The sequence below is a fragment of the Hermetia illucens genome, chromosome 3 (genome assembly GCF_905115235.1).
Source record: "Hermetia illucens chromosome 3, iHerIll2.2.curated.20191125, whole genome shotgun sequence".
NCBI lineage: Eukaryota > Metazoa > Arthropoda > Insecta > Diptera > Stratiomyidae > Hermetia > Hermetia illucens.
In genome coordinates this window covers 6,649,961-6,665,110 of record NC_051851.1, presented here as the reverse complement: position 1 = coordinate 6,665,110, position 15,150 = coordinate 6,649,961, and the positions used below count along the sequence as shown (strand labels likewise).

The 15,150-nt window shown below is 41.9% G+C and overlaps 1 protein-coding gene across 2 annotated transcripts in view; it reads left to right on the top strand.

Annotated features, from left to right (window-relative positions):
• The window catches only part of LOC119651741, a 35,136-nt gene that overhangs the window by 6,375 nt on the left and 13,611 nt on the right, over positions 1 to 15,150 (top strand). The window contains exons 2-5 of one of the 2 annotated variants that reach the window (XM_038055470.1): positions 10,211 to 10,373; positions 10,757 to 10,861; positions 10,922 to 11,096; positions 11,179 to 12,090. In XM_038055470.1, the coding sequence (XP_037911398.1) occupies positions 10,324 to 10,373; positions 10,757 to 10,861; positions 10,922 to 11,096; positions 11,179 to 12,090 (1,242 nt within the window). In that variant the 5' untranslated portion in view covers positions 10,211 to 10,323. The remainder of the gene's footprint in view (positions 1 to 10,210; positions 10,374 to 10,756; positions 10,862 to 10,921; positions 11,097 to 11,178; positions 12,091 to 15,150) is intronic. The other variant, XM_038055471.1, reaches the window with a different exon arrangement.

The following is a 15,150-nucleotide window of genomic DNA, read 5'->3' as shown; positions in this document are numbered from 1 at the left end:
GAATGCAAAGGGTTTTGATGCAATTCTCGAGGGTTGGTGTCAGCCCAGTAGCGCATGTTTTGTTTGTTAACCGACCCACACAAATGAAAATGGGCTTCATCGCTAAAAAAATAATAGCACCCTCGGGAACGACATCAAGAAGAAGCTCACACGCGTTCATCCGAGAATTGAAGTCACGTTCTGAAAGTTCCTGCACCATCGCCTTATCTTATAGGGATGAAAATGAAGATCATCACGAAGAATTCTTCTCACAGAACGATCGGATAGTCCAAGGGCAGATGCGTGTTTGCGCGCAGAACGCCGTGGCGATCGCAACATTGACGCTCTCACTGCTTCAATGTTCTCAGGTGATCTAACGGGTCGAGGGACTCCAGTTCTTCCTTTTGTCGCACTTGCAGTTTGTCTGAATGTAGTGACCGATGTAACAATTGATTTGCGGTTTTTTTCCACAGAGTCGACGAACATTTCCTACACCTTTAGAATAATGCCATGGACGACATGGTTGCCATTTAGCCGTCAACCGTACCTTCGCGTCATCATTGTCGACTTGCTGTGTGTTTCTGTTTCTTGTCTCTCCAGGACTTCTGGCGAAGCTTACACTTTTCCTCCCCTGTTATGCGCAATGTATCTGTAGGAATACCCACTCGTCAGACACCTTGGGATAGTGCCCTTTAATGAATTTATACGCCAAAAAAGTTCTTTGCCCAACATATCTCAGGACGGAAAACCCAGACGACATGAGGAAGACAAGTGTTGACGAAGGCTAGAGACTTTAAACTAACTGTCGTAATCCCATTCCATGTAATTCCCCTGTACGCGGCCAATATAGACGCGGATCACCATCTCGTTGGCATGGTGTTCCTAATTCCATTAATTTTTTCATTGGTGAAATTAGTAAAGATTTTATTTTTCCGCTAAAATCTCAATTGTTACCATCTCGGTTTTTCTCGATTATTTTAACCAACTTTTTTCGTCTTCTATTGACCCCTTTTGGGTCTCTTTGTGATAAGACATTGCATTATCAGTTTGTTGAAAAACATTAAACACCGGACAACCGTGTATAGTCAATCAATATGACGCCATTCTGTAGAATATAGTTAAGCAATCGGAGGTCTGAGAGGGTAAAACGTTACGTTGTTTTGTGAAAATATTAGTATATTAATTTTAACCGTTTTTTTTTTGCTTTGCTTGTTTCGATTTTGATATTTAGTGATGGATCTCTGTTTCATCAATAGTCACTAATCGATTGTGTAACTACATACATGAATACCAATCGAAGATCATTAATTTTCTATATTTTCCGAGAGTACTTGGGGCAGAACAGTGGAAGAAGAGTGCAAGCATCTCGGAAAGTCCTGGAGCTGAAGCGCATTTCAGCGAACCGTGAACGATGTCGCGTAGGTGTGGTTGACACGATATACCCCACCATGCGATTGAATATTTTTGGAGGCTGAAAATTTCTCATCCTTATATCTCCACCGCTTTATCAAAGATCTGATTTCCTACAAGAATTGGAAAGCCTTCCATAACTGGAAGGGATTACTTTTGTGCAAAAAGAAAAACAAGCCAATCCTTCCGTTCTAAATCAAAATATTGAGTTAAATATACAAAACATGATTTTTTCTGCTAAGATTTTCCAGTAGCAATTTTATAGGAATTGTCTTTAAATTAAATGTTAATTTTCTTAGTCACTGTCAATGCTTCTTACAACGATTTTGTTATCAGTTTATCCGTAAGAAGCATCACTTAAATTTCGATTCAAAACAATTCCTATCAGCTCCAGTGTGTATCGTTATCAGTCCGTACATTCAATTAAACTATAATGAAGACATGCTAACGTTGACGGAAAACCTGAAGGCAATTTTAAATATTTGGTAATTTCACAAAATTGGGAAAGCAACTGGAAATACCAAGGAAAAAATGTGTCTCAGTAAATTTGAATCGAAAATACTCACGTTAGTTTGATTTTTTTTTTACGCTATAGGGATTGTAACCTGTTACTCTTTTAAATTGGTCATCATACTCATCATCACCAACGGCGCAACAACCGATATCCGGTCTAGGCCTGCCTTAATAAGGAACTCCAGACATACCAGTTTTGCGCCGAGGTCCACCAACTCGATATCCCTAAAAGCTGTCTGGCGTCCTGACCTACGCCATCGCTCCATCTTAGACAGGGTCTGCCTCGTCTTCTTTTTCTACCATAGATATTAAGTGACCCGACCACCGTAACCTATTGAGCCGGATTTTATCCGCAACCGGATGGTTATGGTATCGCTCATAGATTTCGTCATTGTGTAGGCTACGGAATCGTCCATCCTCATGTAGAGGGCCAAAAATTTTTCGGAGGATTCTTCTCTCGAACGCGGCCAAGAGTTTGCAATTGTTCTTGCTAAGAACCCAAGTTTCCGAGGAATACATGAGGACTGGCAAGATCATTGTCTTGTACAGTAAGAACTTTGACCCTATGGTGAGACGTTTCGGGCGGAACAGTTTTTGTAAGCTGAAATAGGCTCTGTTGGCTGACAACAACCGTGCGCGGGTTTCATCATCGTAGCTGTTATCGGTTGTGATTTTCGATCCTAAATAGGAGAAATTGTCAACAGTCTCAAAGTTGTATTCTCCTACCCTTATTCTTCCCGTTTGACCAGTGCGGTTTGATGTTGTTGCTTGATTCGTCTTCGGTGCTGACGTTGCCACCATATATTTTGTCTTGCCTTCATTGATGTGCAGCCCAAAATCTCGCGCCGCCTGTTCGATCTGGATGAAGGCAGTTTGTTCTTCCTATGATGTCGATATCGTCAGCATATAGGCCAGTAGTTGGGTGGACTTAAAGAGGATCGCACTTCTTGCATTTACCTCAGCATCACGAATCACTTCCTCGAGGGCCAGGTTAAAGAGGACGCATGATAGGGTATCCCCTTGTCGTAGACCGTTGTTGATGTCGAATGGTCTTGAGAGTGATCCTGCTGCTTTTATTTGGCCTCGCACATTGGTCAGGGTCAGCCTAGTCAGTCTTATTAATTTCGCCAGGATACCGAATTCTCTCATGGCTTTGTACAGTTGGCTATGCTATCATAGGCGGCTATAAAGTCGATGAATAGATGGTGCAACTGATGTCCATATTCCAACAGTTTTTCCATCGCTTGCCGCACAGAGAAAATCTGATCTGTTGCTGATTTGGCTGAAGTGAAGCCTCTTTGGTATGGGCCAATGATATTCTGGGCGTATGGTGCCATCCGGCCTAGCAAGATAGCGGAGAATATCTTATAGATGGTACTCATACTCGCGGGACCTAAACATACAATCTGTCAAGTAAGAGCGTGGTCGACTTCACCGACAGGTAATGGAAGATTTCGTTCTATTTCCTTCGCGAGCCGATAGAGGGAAGCTTTGTCCTTGATGCATTGTCAACAAAGATTCAGTTGTCGTTGATCTTTTGAAAGAGAATCACGTTTAAACGACGTGGTTGCTAAGTACGCGTCGCGCTACGAGGCTGTGTTCCTTTGTATTCACCCGAAAGGTCCCAAAATGTCGCAATCAGCGGCTGCTAAATATATGAGAAAGTCGAAGGCATTTGTACAGAAGTGGATACAGCGATACAAAATGACTAAAAATGTCGATGATTTACCAGAACGTGGCTCGATAGGAAAAGTGAACATAAAAGATGGAAAAAGAATAGTGAATCTGTTTTCGCGGAATCCTGCTTTAACACTGCGGCAAGGACAAGCCAAATTAATGGCAAAAGGTTTACATATATCATACGAAACTATCCGAACCCATCTTTGTACTCATGATCTGAAATGGCGCAACACAATGACGAAGCCTCTGCGGACTGCAAAACATGTGACAAAGCGACTCGCTTGGGCGCATAAGAATATTGATAGAGATTTTGAAAATGTCATTTTTACTGATGAATGTTCTATATGGGCACGTTCTGTCCTTACGCGAGCCTGATCAACTCCCACCAATAGGCTTGTTCAGTGGACCGTGAAAGATGGAATAAAGATGCATTTTTGGGACTGCTTCTCAAAGCAGGGATTCGGCACTTTGCACCTCTTTACTGGCAGCCTAAATGCCGAGAAAATGATAAAAATCTACAAAAAGGCTTTACTGCCATCTGCCAAACGATGGTTCATCACAAGAAATGAAGATTGGATTCTGCAGGAGGACAACGATCCTAAACACCGCAGCAAAGTCTGTACTCAGTGGAGGACTCAATCTGGCATCGCTACATTGGATTGACCGTCGCAGCCGCCCGATGCAAACTCTATTAAAAATGTGTGGGCATATATTAAACGGAAGCTTCGTGGAAGACGTACATACACTTTCAAGCAGTTGTCTTACGAAATTCATCGGATCTGGAGATCCTTGCCACTAGAATACGCCGTCAAATTAGTAGAAAGCATGCCTCGGAGATGCCAGGCAATTATCGACGCCGGTTGTGACTGGACACATTATTGACCGAATTGCATCATTGTTTGTAATGTGTACAATGAATATATGAATATGAAAGTTTCATCAAATAAATTTGTTTATAAATTAACACGACCACGCTCTTACTTGACTGACTGTAATTAAAAATGAATGAATCCACTGGATTTTTTTTAAGAAGGTATTTTTTTTTATGTCATCAATTGAAGCTACAACAAAGTCTTCCAAAAAGGTGACGTTCCATCGGAAATCCTTAAATGAGAAGACGAGGTCTGCGTCGCGCTGATTAATAACTTGAAATTCAACAACTAGCACTGCCTATGCTTTGTACAATTCGGTGGTGTACCACTTTCAGCGAGGTTAAGTCACTTCTTAGATTGTGAAAATCCTGCCTAAATTACTTTTGATCGGTCCAAATGCGGTAATTTTGTTGCTCTTATTAAATAAAATATAGAATTCAGATCTCCTCGAGATCCTTTTGTCAATAAGATATGTCAGTGATAGTTAATATACATTATGGTTGCTTCAAGAGCGGTTTCCGGGAAACCGGAAGCTTGACCCTTCAGGTATAAAAGATTTTGTGTTTCCCTATGTGAGGAGCATAACGCAGTTCTCCATTGGCTGACAGCATTGACTTGAAATATTTAAATTGCTCAGTGCGGTCAGCTTCAGTAATCTGCCCAGAACTGAGCGAATTGAATATCTCGGGTCAATGCTGTCAGCCAATGGAGAACTGCGTAATGAAATTGCTTCACGCATTAATGCGACCTGGTTGAAGTCGCATTCCACAATAGTTCCCGAAAATAAGTCCTGTCTTCCTTTAAGTTGATGTCGGCCCCCACAATTGTTGCACAATAGTTCATTTCAGTGCCATAACTCGCCGTTCAATTATTGCCCAATAAATTTTCTATTAAATTTAAACACGGGGGGATTTGTGCAGTCCAGTCCATGGTTGATATGGTCTCATCCTCGAACACCTGCCGTACAAATCGTGAAGGGAATTCCAAAAGAAGCGAGAAGAGTCAATATGACTTCCGACGAACCCCAGTCGTTTTTCCGGTTATCATATGCAACTTGGTTTTTCAATTTTTGACATCCTCTGAGGTTTTTCTCCAAAATTCACTGTCTGACTGATAGTCCTGGCAGAAATATTTACAACATAATTTTCTTGCATTCCGGCTCTTATTTACGTGGGAGTGGCGAAAGGATCGTACAATCAAAGAATCTGCTCTTTCTCTAATGTTTCTTAGTCTACAACGTCTTGCATTGGCAAAACTTTTTATTTTCCTGGTAGTGCTTAATCGCGTTTTGAACTGTTTTGGGAGAACACCCTATGGACCAAGCAATTTTGTTAATATTTTTTTCACGTGTGTTCATATTACGTATCATATGCTTTTCTTTCTCCATAGAAATCTTCTTGCGCCCCATTTTGATTCTTTTGTATGATTTTTCACGTAACAGTACGTTTTTCCAAAGGTACGACCCTACATTCAGCACAACTGCCACGAAGCGTCATGCCTATATTGCACTAGCGCGTCGGCTAATTGCAAACAAGTGCACATTTTTACATTTTAACAGGTTGATACAAACTAAAACTGAAAAAATCGTACCAGTCAACTGGTCTAATTATATGGAAATGACACGTAATCGAGTCGCTCGACTCAAGTGTATATTGCTGCCTACAAATATATAAAGGTATTCTGACAGGCAGTGCAGTTTGTCACCGCGTCGCGTCACGCAGCGTATATGGGGTCGTACCTTAACTGTCAAAAAACACTTTTAAAATTTTCACACTCTGCAAAATTTCCACAAACAACAATTCCAGACAAAAGAGAGAGACCCCTTGCTTAAATATGTGACCACTAGATTACATAACAAAAAAAAATATTAGAGTATGCGACACTTGCAAAAAATGCAGCATATTAAATATTAACGAAGGTGTGCCAGCGGTATATGTAGGTTTTGCAAGTCTAATTCAGAATTTTCGATTTCAAATTCAGACATTTCCACTTCAAAATCAGAATTTGTCTAACATTTTACTATAAAATTTAATAACAAATTTGTAACCATTGGATAAGTATGAAACGGTGATTGTTTAAACAAAAAACTTCAGCTGCCAATCAATTTTTATCATTATTTGCTTTAATAAACTAGTACATTTGATCTGGGAATAAAATGGTCCAATCGCTATAAGCGATTTGAATTTTGTTGAGAGTGCAATATACGCTTTTATACGCACTTTTAACCTGGGAATTGCGACCGTCTCCTTGTGCCTAGGTTCATATTAATTAAGTAACAAGGAGAAAAGCAACTTCGGTGAAAAATAACGTAATGAAAGCAAAAAAGTGACAGACGGTTTTATCCAGGGCAGAGGCAACTCAATAGACGCTACCTCAGCCCTCTACCTTGGGAGCAGAGTGACCGAAACTGACTACAGGTGGTATTTGCCATTATACATAAAGGAGCGATTACCATCTGTAGCCACTTTCAGTCACGCTGCTACCAGGCCAGAGGGGTCCGCGGACCACAAATGTCGAATAAAGTTTCTTCCCAATCGATGTGGTCCGACATCAACTCTATGCGGGCATATATAATTTATCGATTGTCATTGGACCTTAATTTGGTTCTATAGGAAATCGTGGAATTAATTGCAGTCACAAATACACAATTTTACATCTAGAGGTAATGAAAAAAACAGCAAAGATTGAGGCTGCTCCATCATTAAAATAAATAATAACAGAAAATTGATGGAGAGCTTACATTTTTTTTTTCGAAGCTTGATTCTTATCCAGTGGTAAGAAAATTGGTATAAAACTTTATAGTAAAGTATTGAAAAAATTCCGTTGTTGTCCGTATGACTCAAGTGATTAGAGCGCTGGGCTGTCGTAGCGGAAGGTCGCGGTTCAAATCTCGCTGGGGGCAGAGGAATTTGTTATCATGACTGGATGTCGGACACCAGTCGACTCAGCTGTGAATGAGTACCTGAGTCAAATCAGGGTAATAATCTCGGACGAGCGCAATGCTGACCACATTGCCTCCCACAGTGTACTGTGGTGTACCGTTACGGTCTTGAATGAAGTGCTCTAACACACTTCAAGGCCTTGATCCAATATGGATTGTTGCGCCAACGATTATTATTATTATTTTTGAAAAAAATCTGAATGTGAAATGAAAAATTCAGATTTTGGATTGAAAAATCGGAACTTGAATTGAAAAAACTCTGAAATTGGTTTGGAAATTTCTGAATTAGGCTTGCAAAACTTATGCACATCGGTTTTCGTGCTACCAACGCCCTCAATGTTCTGCCTATGTTCGATGAACCTTGGCTTTGTCCGTGTTTATCTTCAGTCCAATTCTGTTTGCCCCTTCTTCCATATTCAGAGCCATTTGGTCCATAACTGTGTAAAAGAACAAGTAATTGTATCACCGTACTAGTGGTGTTTTGGGGGAAAATATGGTTTATTGAAGACTTTCACGTCATCCGTCAACGATGATAAGAATAAATAGTATCGGCGACTGAATGCAACCGTGGCGAATTCCGCTTTGAACTTCAAATTCCTCCGAAATTTTACCTCAGTGCAGCACATGACATTTTACACCATCATAATGTCGCTCCGATAATAACTATTAGGTGCGGAATGCCCTGTTGATGCCTTCGAAAGTTTTCTCGATATAGATGAAGAGCAAGCAGTGTTATACCAGGTTGCATCCCATAATGCCTCCAAATAAACAAAAACAGTACAACAAACTATCAAAAGATATCTACATAGATGGACTCACTTTGACAGCTAAGAATCTGTTGTTGCTTTCCGGGACTTTCTAAGTTTATATGCATCGTGCATGAGTGCGTATAACTATATTAGTGTGTCCTGTTTACTCGTGAGTGAAGTATAGGATGTTCAAAGTTCCATTAGCATCACTCTTAACTATATTAGGCGATGACGGCTTTACGGCTTCTTACCAGTGTAGAGGCAAATCGTCAGACGCTGCCTCACCTCTGCTCTGGGAACAGCGTGACTGGAGCGACTCGCAAATGTTATGTGCTCCTTTATATAATTCGCAGAACACAATATGACTATGAATTATATTGAGCGTAAATCCGCCCATGCTTTGGGCCAGAGCTGAACATGTTTTCTTTTAGGAATTGCAAGCCGCTTCGGTCACACTCCTCCCAGGGCAGAGGTGAGGCAGCTAAGCCTTAAACGAGGGGTTCGTGGACCAAAAAAAGATGCGGACTTCGGACCCCGCAATTCTAAAAAAAGTATCACTTTTAACGATGTGGAAGCTTACAGCAGAGAGACAAACAGAAGATGAACCAAGCCATCCATAAGGATTGGGATTCGAACCCAGAGCACCTAGATTGAATCCCAGAGAAATATACGACTGACAATCAAAATCATTCTGTTTAAAGCCCAATTCTTCCAGAAGCTTCCATTATCACGTACATCAGTTTTAGGTTTTGTGGAATGTACCAGGTGTACTCCTAATTAATTTCCGTTTTTTTTTTTTTGTGAATAAAACACATAATTCCAAGGGAATCGTAATAGTTATTTTATTCAAAATATTTTCCATCGCTTTCTACACATTTCTCCCAATTTTCTGGTAATTTGTGAATATCACGCTAGTAAAATTGACTGCCTTTGGAGTTCAACCATTCAGTGACCCATTTCCGCAAATTTTCGGAGGAGTCGAAATGCTTCTCAGAAAGTGCGTGGCCCAATGAGGCAAAGAGGTGGTAATCCCAAGGGGCCAGGTCTGGTGAGTAAGCCGCATGGTTAAGCACCTCCAACTTGAGTTTTTCCAGCGTGTCGCGAACGAACTTCGACTTATGCGATGGTGCATTGTCGTGGAGCAAAATCACCTGGACTCACCCACGATTTGTTGCGTTTAGGGTTCTCCAAGACAATCCACTATTCGTCGGCCGTAACATTTCGATGGAGAAAAGACTTTATTTTTTACCGTTGAAGCAGCATTTCACACGTCACTTTTTGGTTCTCCATTTGTCTCTCGGTCAGTTCATGCGACACCCACTTTCCACATTTCTGAATTTTTCCCATGGCTCGCAGACGTTTCGAAATTGCTTGCTGTTCCCCTGAGTTCCCAACGTATCTGCAAGCTGTTGTTGCGTTTGCGTGCTGTCTTCATCTAATAATGCTTGCAATTCGGCGTCATCAAACGATTTTCGCTTGCCGAAACGTGCGTCATTCAGGTGGAAATCTCCATTTTTGAATTGTCAAAACCACGTTTCACATGTTCGAAGTGTTAATGTACGATCGCCATAAACTTCCACAAGTGCACAGTGGCTCTCGGACATTTTTTCTCCTTGATTGAACATGAAAAGCAATGCATGGCGCATATGCTCGAAATTCGTACGCCGACATACTTGACGCGCAATAAAAATTTGCTGGAGGAACTTTTTGAGGAAACGTCAACGCAGTTTAGACACTCGATAGCAACTAAATAAAATGACAGGTATGTGTGACCAACAGCAACACAAAACATAGAATGCCATCTATCGAAAAAAACGGAAACTAATTAGGAGTACATCTGGTAGTTACGGATCACATCCTTGATCTCAGCATATTGGCACTCTTAAAAAAACTTAGCTATAAATCATCAGGCGTTAGTTTTAAATATTGTTTTGTCCTTGTCCTTAGAAATGTAGTAAGTATGTTGTGGCATGAATTTAATTTAGTTTCTAACGTTACAGATAACTTTTAACTTTTCAACGACACAAACAATCGATTTCATCTCGATTCTTGAATCTTCTTTTCAGCTTACAATTGAATGTCAATGTTTGTCGTCTTGTTTGTCCTTACACAATGAAAGATTCAGTTTTCGAATAGTTTCGATTCAGAGAAAAAATAAAAACACAAAATTACATTCAAAATGGATTTACTATTTGAAATGTTGGAAGAAACCAAAGAAATCAATAGCAGGCAAGTACCAAAGATCAAATCCTCTCTTCAGTTTTCGCATAAACAGAAAAAGGTGCAGGTTTTTTATATGATTTTGTTGAAATACAGAATCTTTTTTATTAGTAATTAAGAGGATTGGTTGGTAGGTGGGAAGGAACGGCGGGAATCGAATCTCATCTCTGTCTTCCTCCTGATCAGCACCAAATACTATTCAATATGTCTTTAGGATTTTTCTTAATTGGCTGATTCAAATTCAAGCGAAGGCGATAGTATATTGTCATTTGCTGTGAGTTATGAAGCGTAGGCAAATCTGATGAATATCCTTTTATTTTCAGGACTTTTATTAGCAATTGTTCAATTTTAGTTGCTTTGATGGCTAATATGGTTGCTTACTTTAATTACAGATCGAGAATGGAGTCAGGACTGTTGAGCACGTTCCATGATGATCACTTCGATGGGAACTATTCCAAATATGATAACAATTTAGATCTTTGGTCAGATGGGAATGAGTATGTAGAGCAATGCTTGCTACCTTCCGGAGTTATCATGGTTTTATATTATATTTTCAGTGGCATGGGCTTGCAGCTTTCAGAAACTCTGCACGGCATTCTACCGATCGCTGCAAACGAAGAAGCACCGCATTTCTTCGAAACAGAACTAGAACATCGTATTCCTTACAGATTTGGATCGGAAAATGATGGACTCACGGAGACCATTATCGAAATGGATAAGGATGAAGAAGAAGTAAGTTATCTGAGCGTAGATGGCTGGATTACTTAGTTTCCAAGTAATGCATACTAACTTGATATTGATTCCCCAATAAAAGGGTTATCTTCTAACAAATTACGATGCTGCCGATGATATGTCCGACAGCATGTCACCATCATTGGAGATTATTTCGGTTGATCCCAATTGCGATTTTACCTCACCAATTACCGTTGATGATGACGATGATGAGGCAGAAGGCGACGAAGAAATGGACAGCGATCGTTGCAGCAGTCGCAGTAGTGATTGTAGCAGCAATTCAGAGGTTTCATCAATAGCCGACTACGAAAGTCATTCAAGCGATGAAAGTGACATTGATACAGTCAATAATCAAGAATGTCTAGACATGAGTCGGATTAAAGTTGAAGGGCAAAGTAGAAACAAATTGAAAAACACAAATAATGGAATATCTACACCAAAGAAAGTAGAGTCTAATTATGGTAAAGCTTCTGATATTAGTAATGCTCCTCTTGATATTATAAATGAGTTAGCTCCATCGGTAGAGGATAGAAATTCCACTTCGCTAAGCTTGAGCGAATGTGATGGAATCCTCGACGCCCAAGTGGATGACATTAAAGACTTCGACTTAGCTACATACATAACGCAAGACAATGTCGATTTCCCGAAACTCACAAATAATAGAACTCATGAAAGTAGTAACAAAGTTCATAGCAATCCTAGCAATTATTTAGTTAATTCAGATCATGTTAAAATCGAACCAAAATGTGATTCGGATACCGAAGCTATTATCGATATTGAAACAGTTCATGACAACGAAGAAGACGTGAAGCCAATGTTGTTACGTAAACAAACGATCGATTATAGTTCCTGTGTTGATTTCAATGAAAGTTTTACACAATGTGATGATGATGTTAAGCACGACCCATCGTGGAGCCCGAAAGCTGAGAAACAGGGAAAAGGTATTAAGACAAAAGGAGGCCGACAAGCGAAGGGGAAGAAAACTAGCAATTTGGTAAGTACTTGCTTTTAAAATGTTATTTTTTGAATGGTTAGTTGTAGTTTGAAAAAACTTTTGAAGCCAATTTCGACGGTCTGAACTCAGGTTTAGCGTCTTCCAATTGGGTACATATATTAAGCAACTCATCGTGTGGTCAAGGTCTAAAGACCTTTTATAATATCCTGTCCGAACTCCTCTCCTGTTATGTCCCTTCTTCCCTTGTCTGCCTAAGTTCGTACCGACTTTAAGCCTATGCGCTTTACTGTGAAATCAACGGTTAAAAAAGCGCATAAAAGGTAATTATTGAGCGTCAAAGTAGCCCTTGCCTGCGGTAAGTTAAAACCCTTTTAGTCTCACGCTCACAATTCTCGTAATCCCATTCAATCCCTCCCTTCTTCTATAAGTTTTAGTGACCCCACCATCAACAATCCTGCGACCTTCTCTGCACCTACTTCTCTTCAATGTTTCCTCCCTCCACCTTCTACACCTCTCTTAACTGCAGACTGCTCCGAATCTCTGGCCATCCCTTTCCTTGCACCTTCCTTGGTTGAGTCTCAATGGTATTCTTGACCCCGATGGGCTTCCTAACCTCTTCCTTCTTAACAGTAGAAAACACATTTCCCTCACTCTGAGTATAATCTACAACATAATCTAGAAGAATGCTACTTTCCCCATCTCTGGAAAGAGGCCCTTATTATCCCTATTCTCAAGAGTGTGTAAATTAAACACTTCAATTTCGTACCATACGATATGGATCCTCATAAGACTGTTGCAGCGGTTTCCTTGGGTACGCTGACTACCGCGAATGGGTGACGGGTGGGTGGTGTTGGTTTGATTCTTTTTAAGTTTTCTCTCAGCAGACGCAGCAATTCTGAGTCTGTGAGGCTCGATCCTCTGTCATAAACCGGGACGCTCGGGAGCCTCAGGCTCTCCGCGTATACCAGCTCTACGGGGCTGGCAGCAAACTCTTCCCGGCTGACTGCTCGGAGGCCAAGTAGGACGATAGGCAAGACCTGTGTCCTGGACGTATCGACGCGGGCCATGATGGCGGATTTCAGTGACCGGTGCCAACGTTCTAGCAACCCATGGGATTGCGGGTGGTGTGCAGTGGTCCTAAGACGTTTGAATCCCAGGAGTTTGCCTAGATCCGAGAAAAGGTTGGACTCAAACTGCATTCCCTGATCACTGCCGGGACTCCAAAGCGCGAGATCCACTCTCGACAGAGGACTTCGGCACAAGATTGTGCTGTAATGTCAATCAGACGCATTGTTTCAGGCCACCACGTGAACCTGTCGATGATTGTGAGGCAATACTTGAAGCCGTGCGAGTCTTGCAAAGGGCCTATGAGGTCGAGATGGATCGCGTGGAACCGCTTGGTCGTTCGACTGAATGAGCCCACTTTTTTTCTTACATGCCTGATGACCTTACACTTTTGGCCCGCGATGCACTCTCTGGCCCAGGAGCTGATGTCTTGTTCATAGCGGGCCAGAAGTATTAAGTAACCGATTCGTTGTCCTGATGCCTGGATGCATGGAGCACTTCCTTGTGAAAAGTGGCCGGAATGTATGGTCGAGATTCCTTCTAGTCTTCGCAGAAAATAGTGAGGATTGAGCCGAAGATAGACAACTCCCGAAATTTGTATTTGGGATTGGACTTGAGGCTCTGAAGTACTGCCTGCAAGAAGATGTCTTGCGCCTTGGCGATATCCGGAAAGTCGACTGAGGCAGGGATGTTTACTTGGAGATATGTTGCCGAACACGTACTATATGTCAGAAGTGTACTGGCTTATGAAGCTGAGGTGTCGTAGCTGACGAGGGGACGCTTTGTCGGGCTTTTCTTTTAAAGCATACGTTAAAGGCTTGTGGTCCGTGAACACTGTGATTGGGCTGATTTCTAGGGAGAAACGGAAGTATTTGATGCCCAAGTACGCGGCGAGCAGTTCTCGATCGTGAGTGCTGTAGTTTCGTTGAGCGGACTTCAGCTGCTTAGAGAAAAGAAACTCAACGGTTGCCAGATTTGATTCACCTTTTGGTGAAGAGCACCACCTATAGCGACGTCAGGGGCATCAATGAATATGGTTAGGTGTGCATCTTGTTGAGGGAATGACAAGAGTATAGCATCAACCAGCTGCTATCGGGATTTTTCAAACGCCTGGATCGCCTCTTCAGACCACACAATCATTCGTGTGTCCTTGGTTTTGGGGCCAGATAAGTACGCGTTCAAAACAAACTGGTGGTGGGCGGCAAGGGGCAGGAAACGAAGATAGAAGTTTAGCATGCCCAAGAGCCTTCGGAGCTCTCTCACTGTCTTAGGACGCAGGAGGCTTAAAATTGCTTGTGCCTTGTCTAGGTCGGGTTGGATTCCGTCAGGAGTAATAGAATGGTCGAGGAATGTCACCTGATTCTGGAGAAACTTGAAATTTGAGAGTCCGGCCTCGAGGAGACGTTGGAAAATGCTTTCGAGATGGGCCAAATGCTCAGACTATGAGAAAGAAGCGACCAGAACATCACCCGAGTATACGAAACAGAAGTCAAGGTTTCGCAGGACCAAGTGGACAAACCTTTGAAAGGTTTGCGCCGCGTTGGACAGCCCAAAAGTCATTCGCAGGAACTCAAAGAGTCCAAAGGGCGTGCATAATGCCGTCTTTGGTATATCTTCAGGAGCTACAGGGGTTCGACAGACCTTGGCTAAGTCCAAGGTCGAAAAGAAGTGGCAGTTTGTGAGATGGTGCGCAAATTCGTGAATGAGTGGTATCGGTCTGGAATGGTTTGGGCGTTTAGCCTTCGGTAGTCCCCGCAGGGGCGCCATTCGCCGTTTGGCTTAGCGAACATATGGAGTGGTGATGACCAACAGCTGTTTGAAGTTCGGCAGATACCCCATTGAATTAGTTGCTCGAATTCCTTCCCTGCTATAGCCAACTTCTCGGGTGGTAGGGGGACGCACTTTTGAGGAGATAGGGGAACCAGTGGTAATGATGTGGTGCAGAACATCATGCTTCACTGGTTTCGAAAGACTACATTCCGTAGTAATCTGACTGAACTTTTGGAGGAGTGCCCGAACACGAGCGTCGGTAAT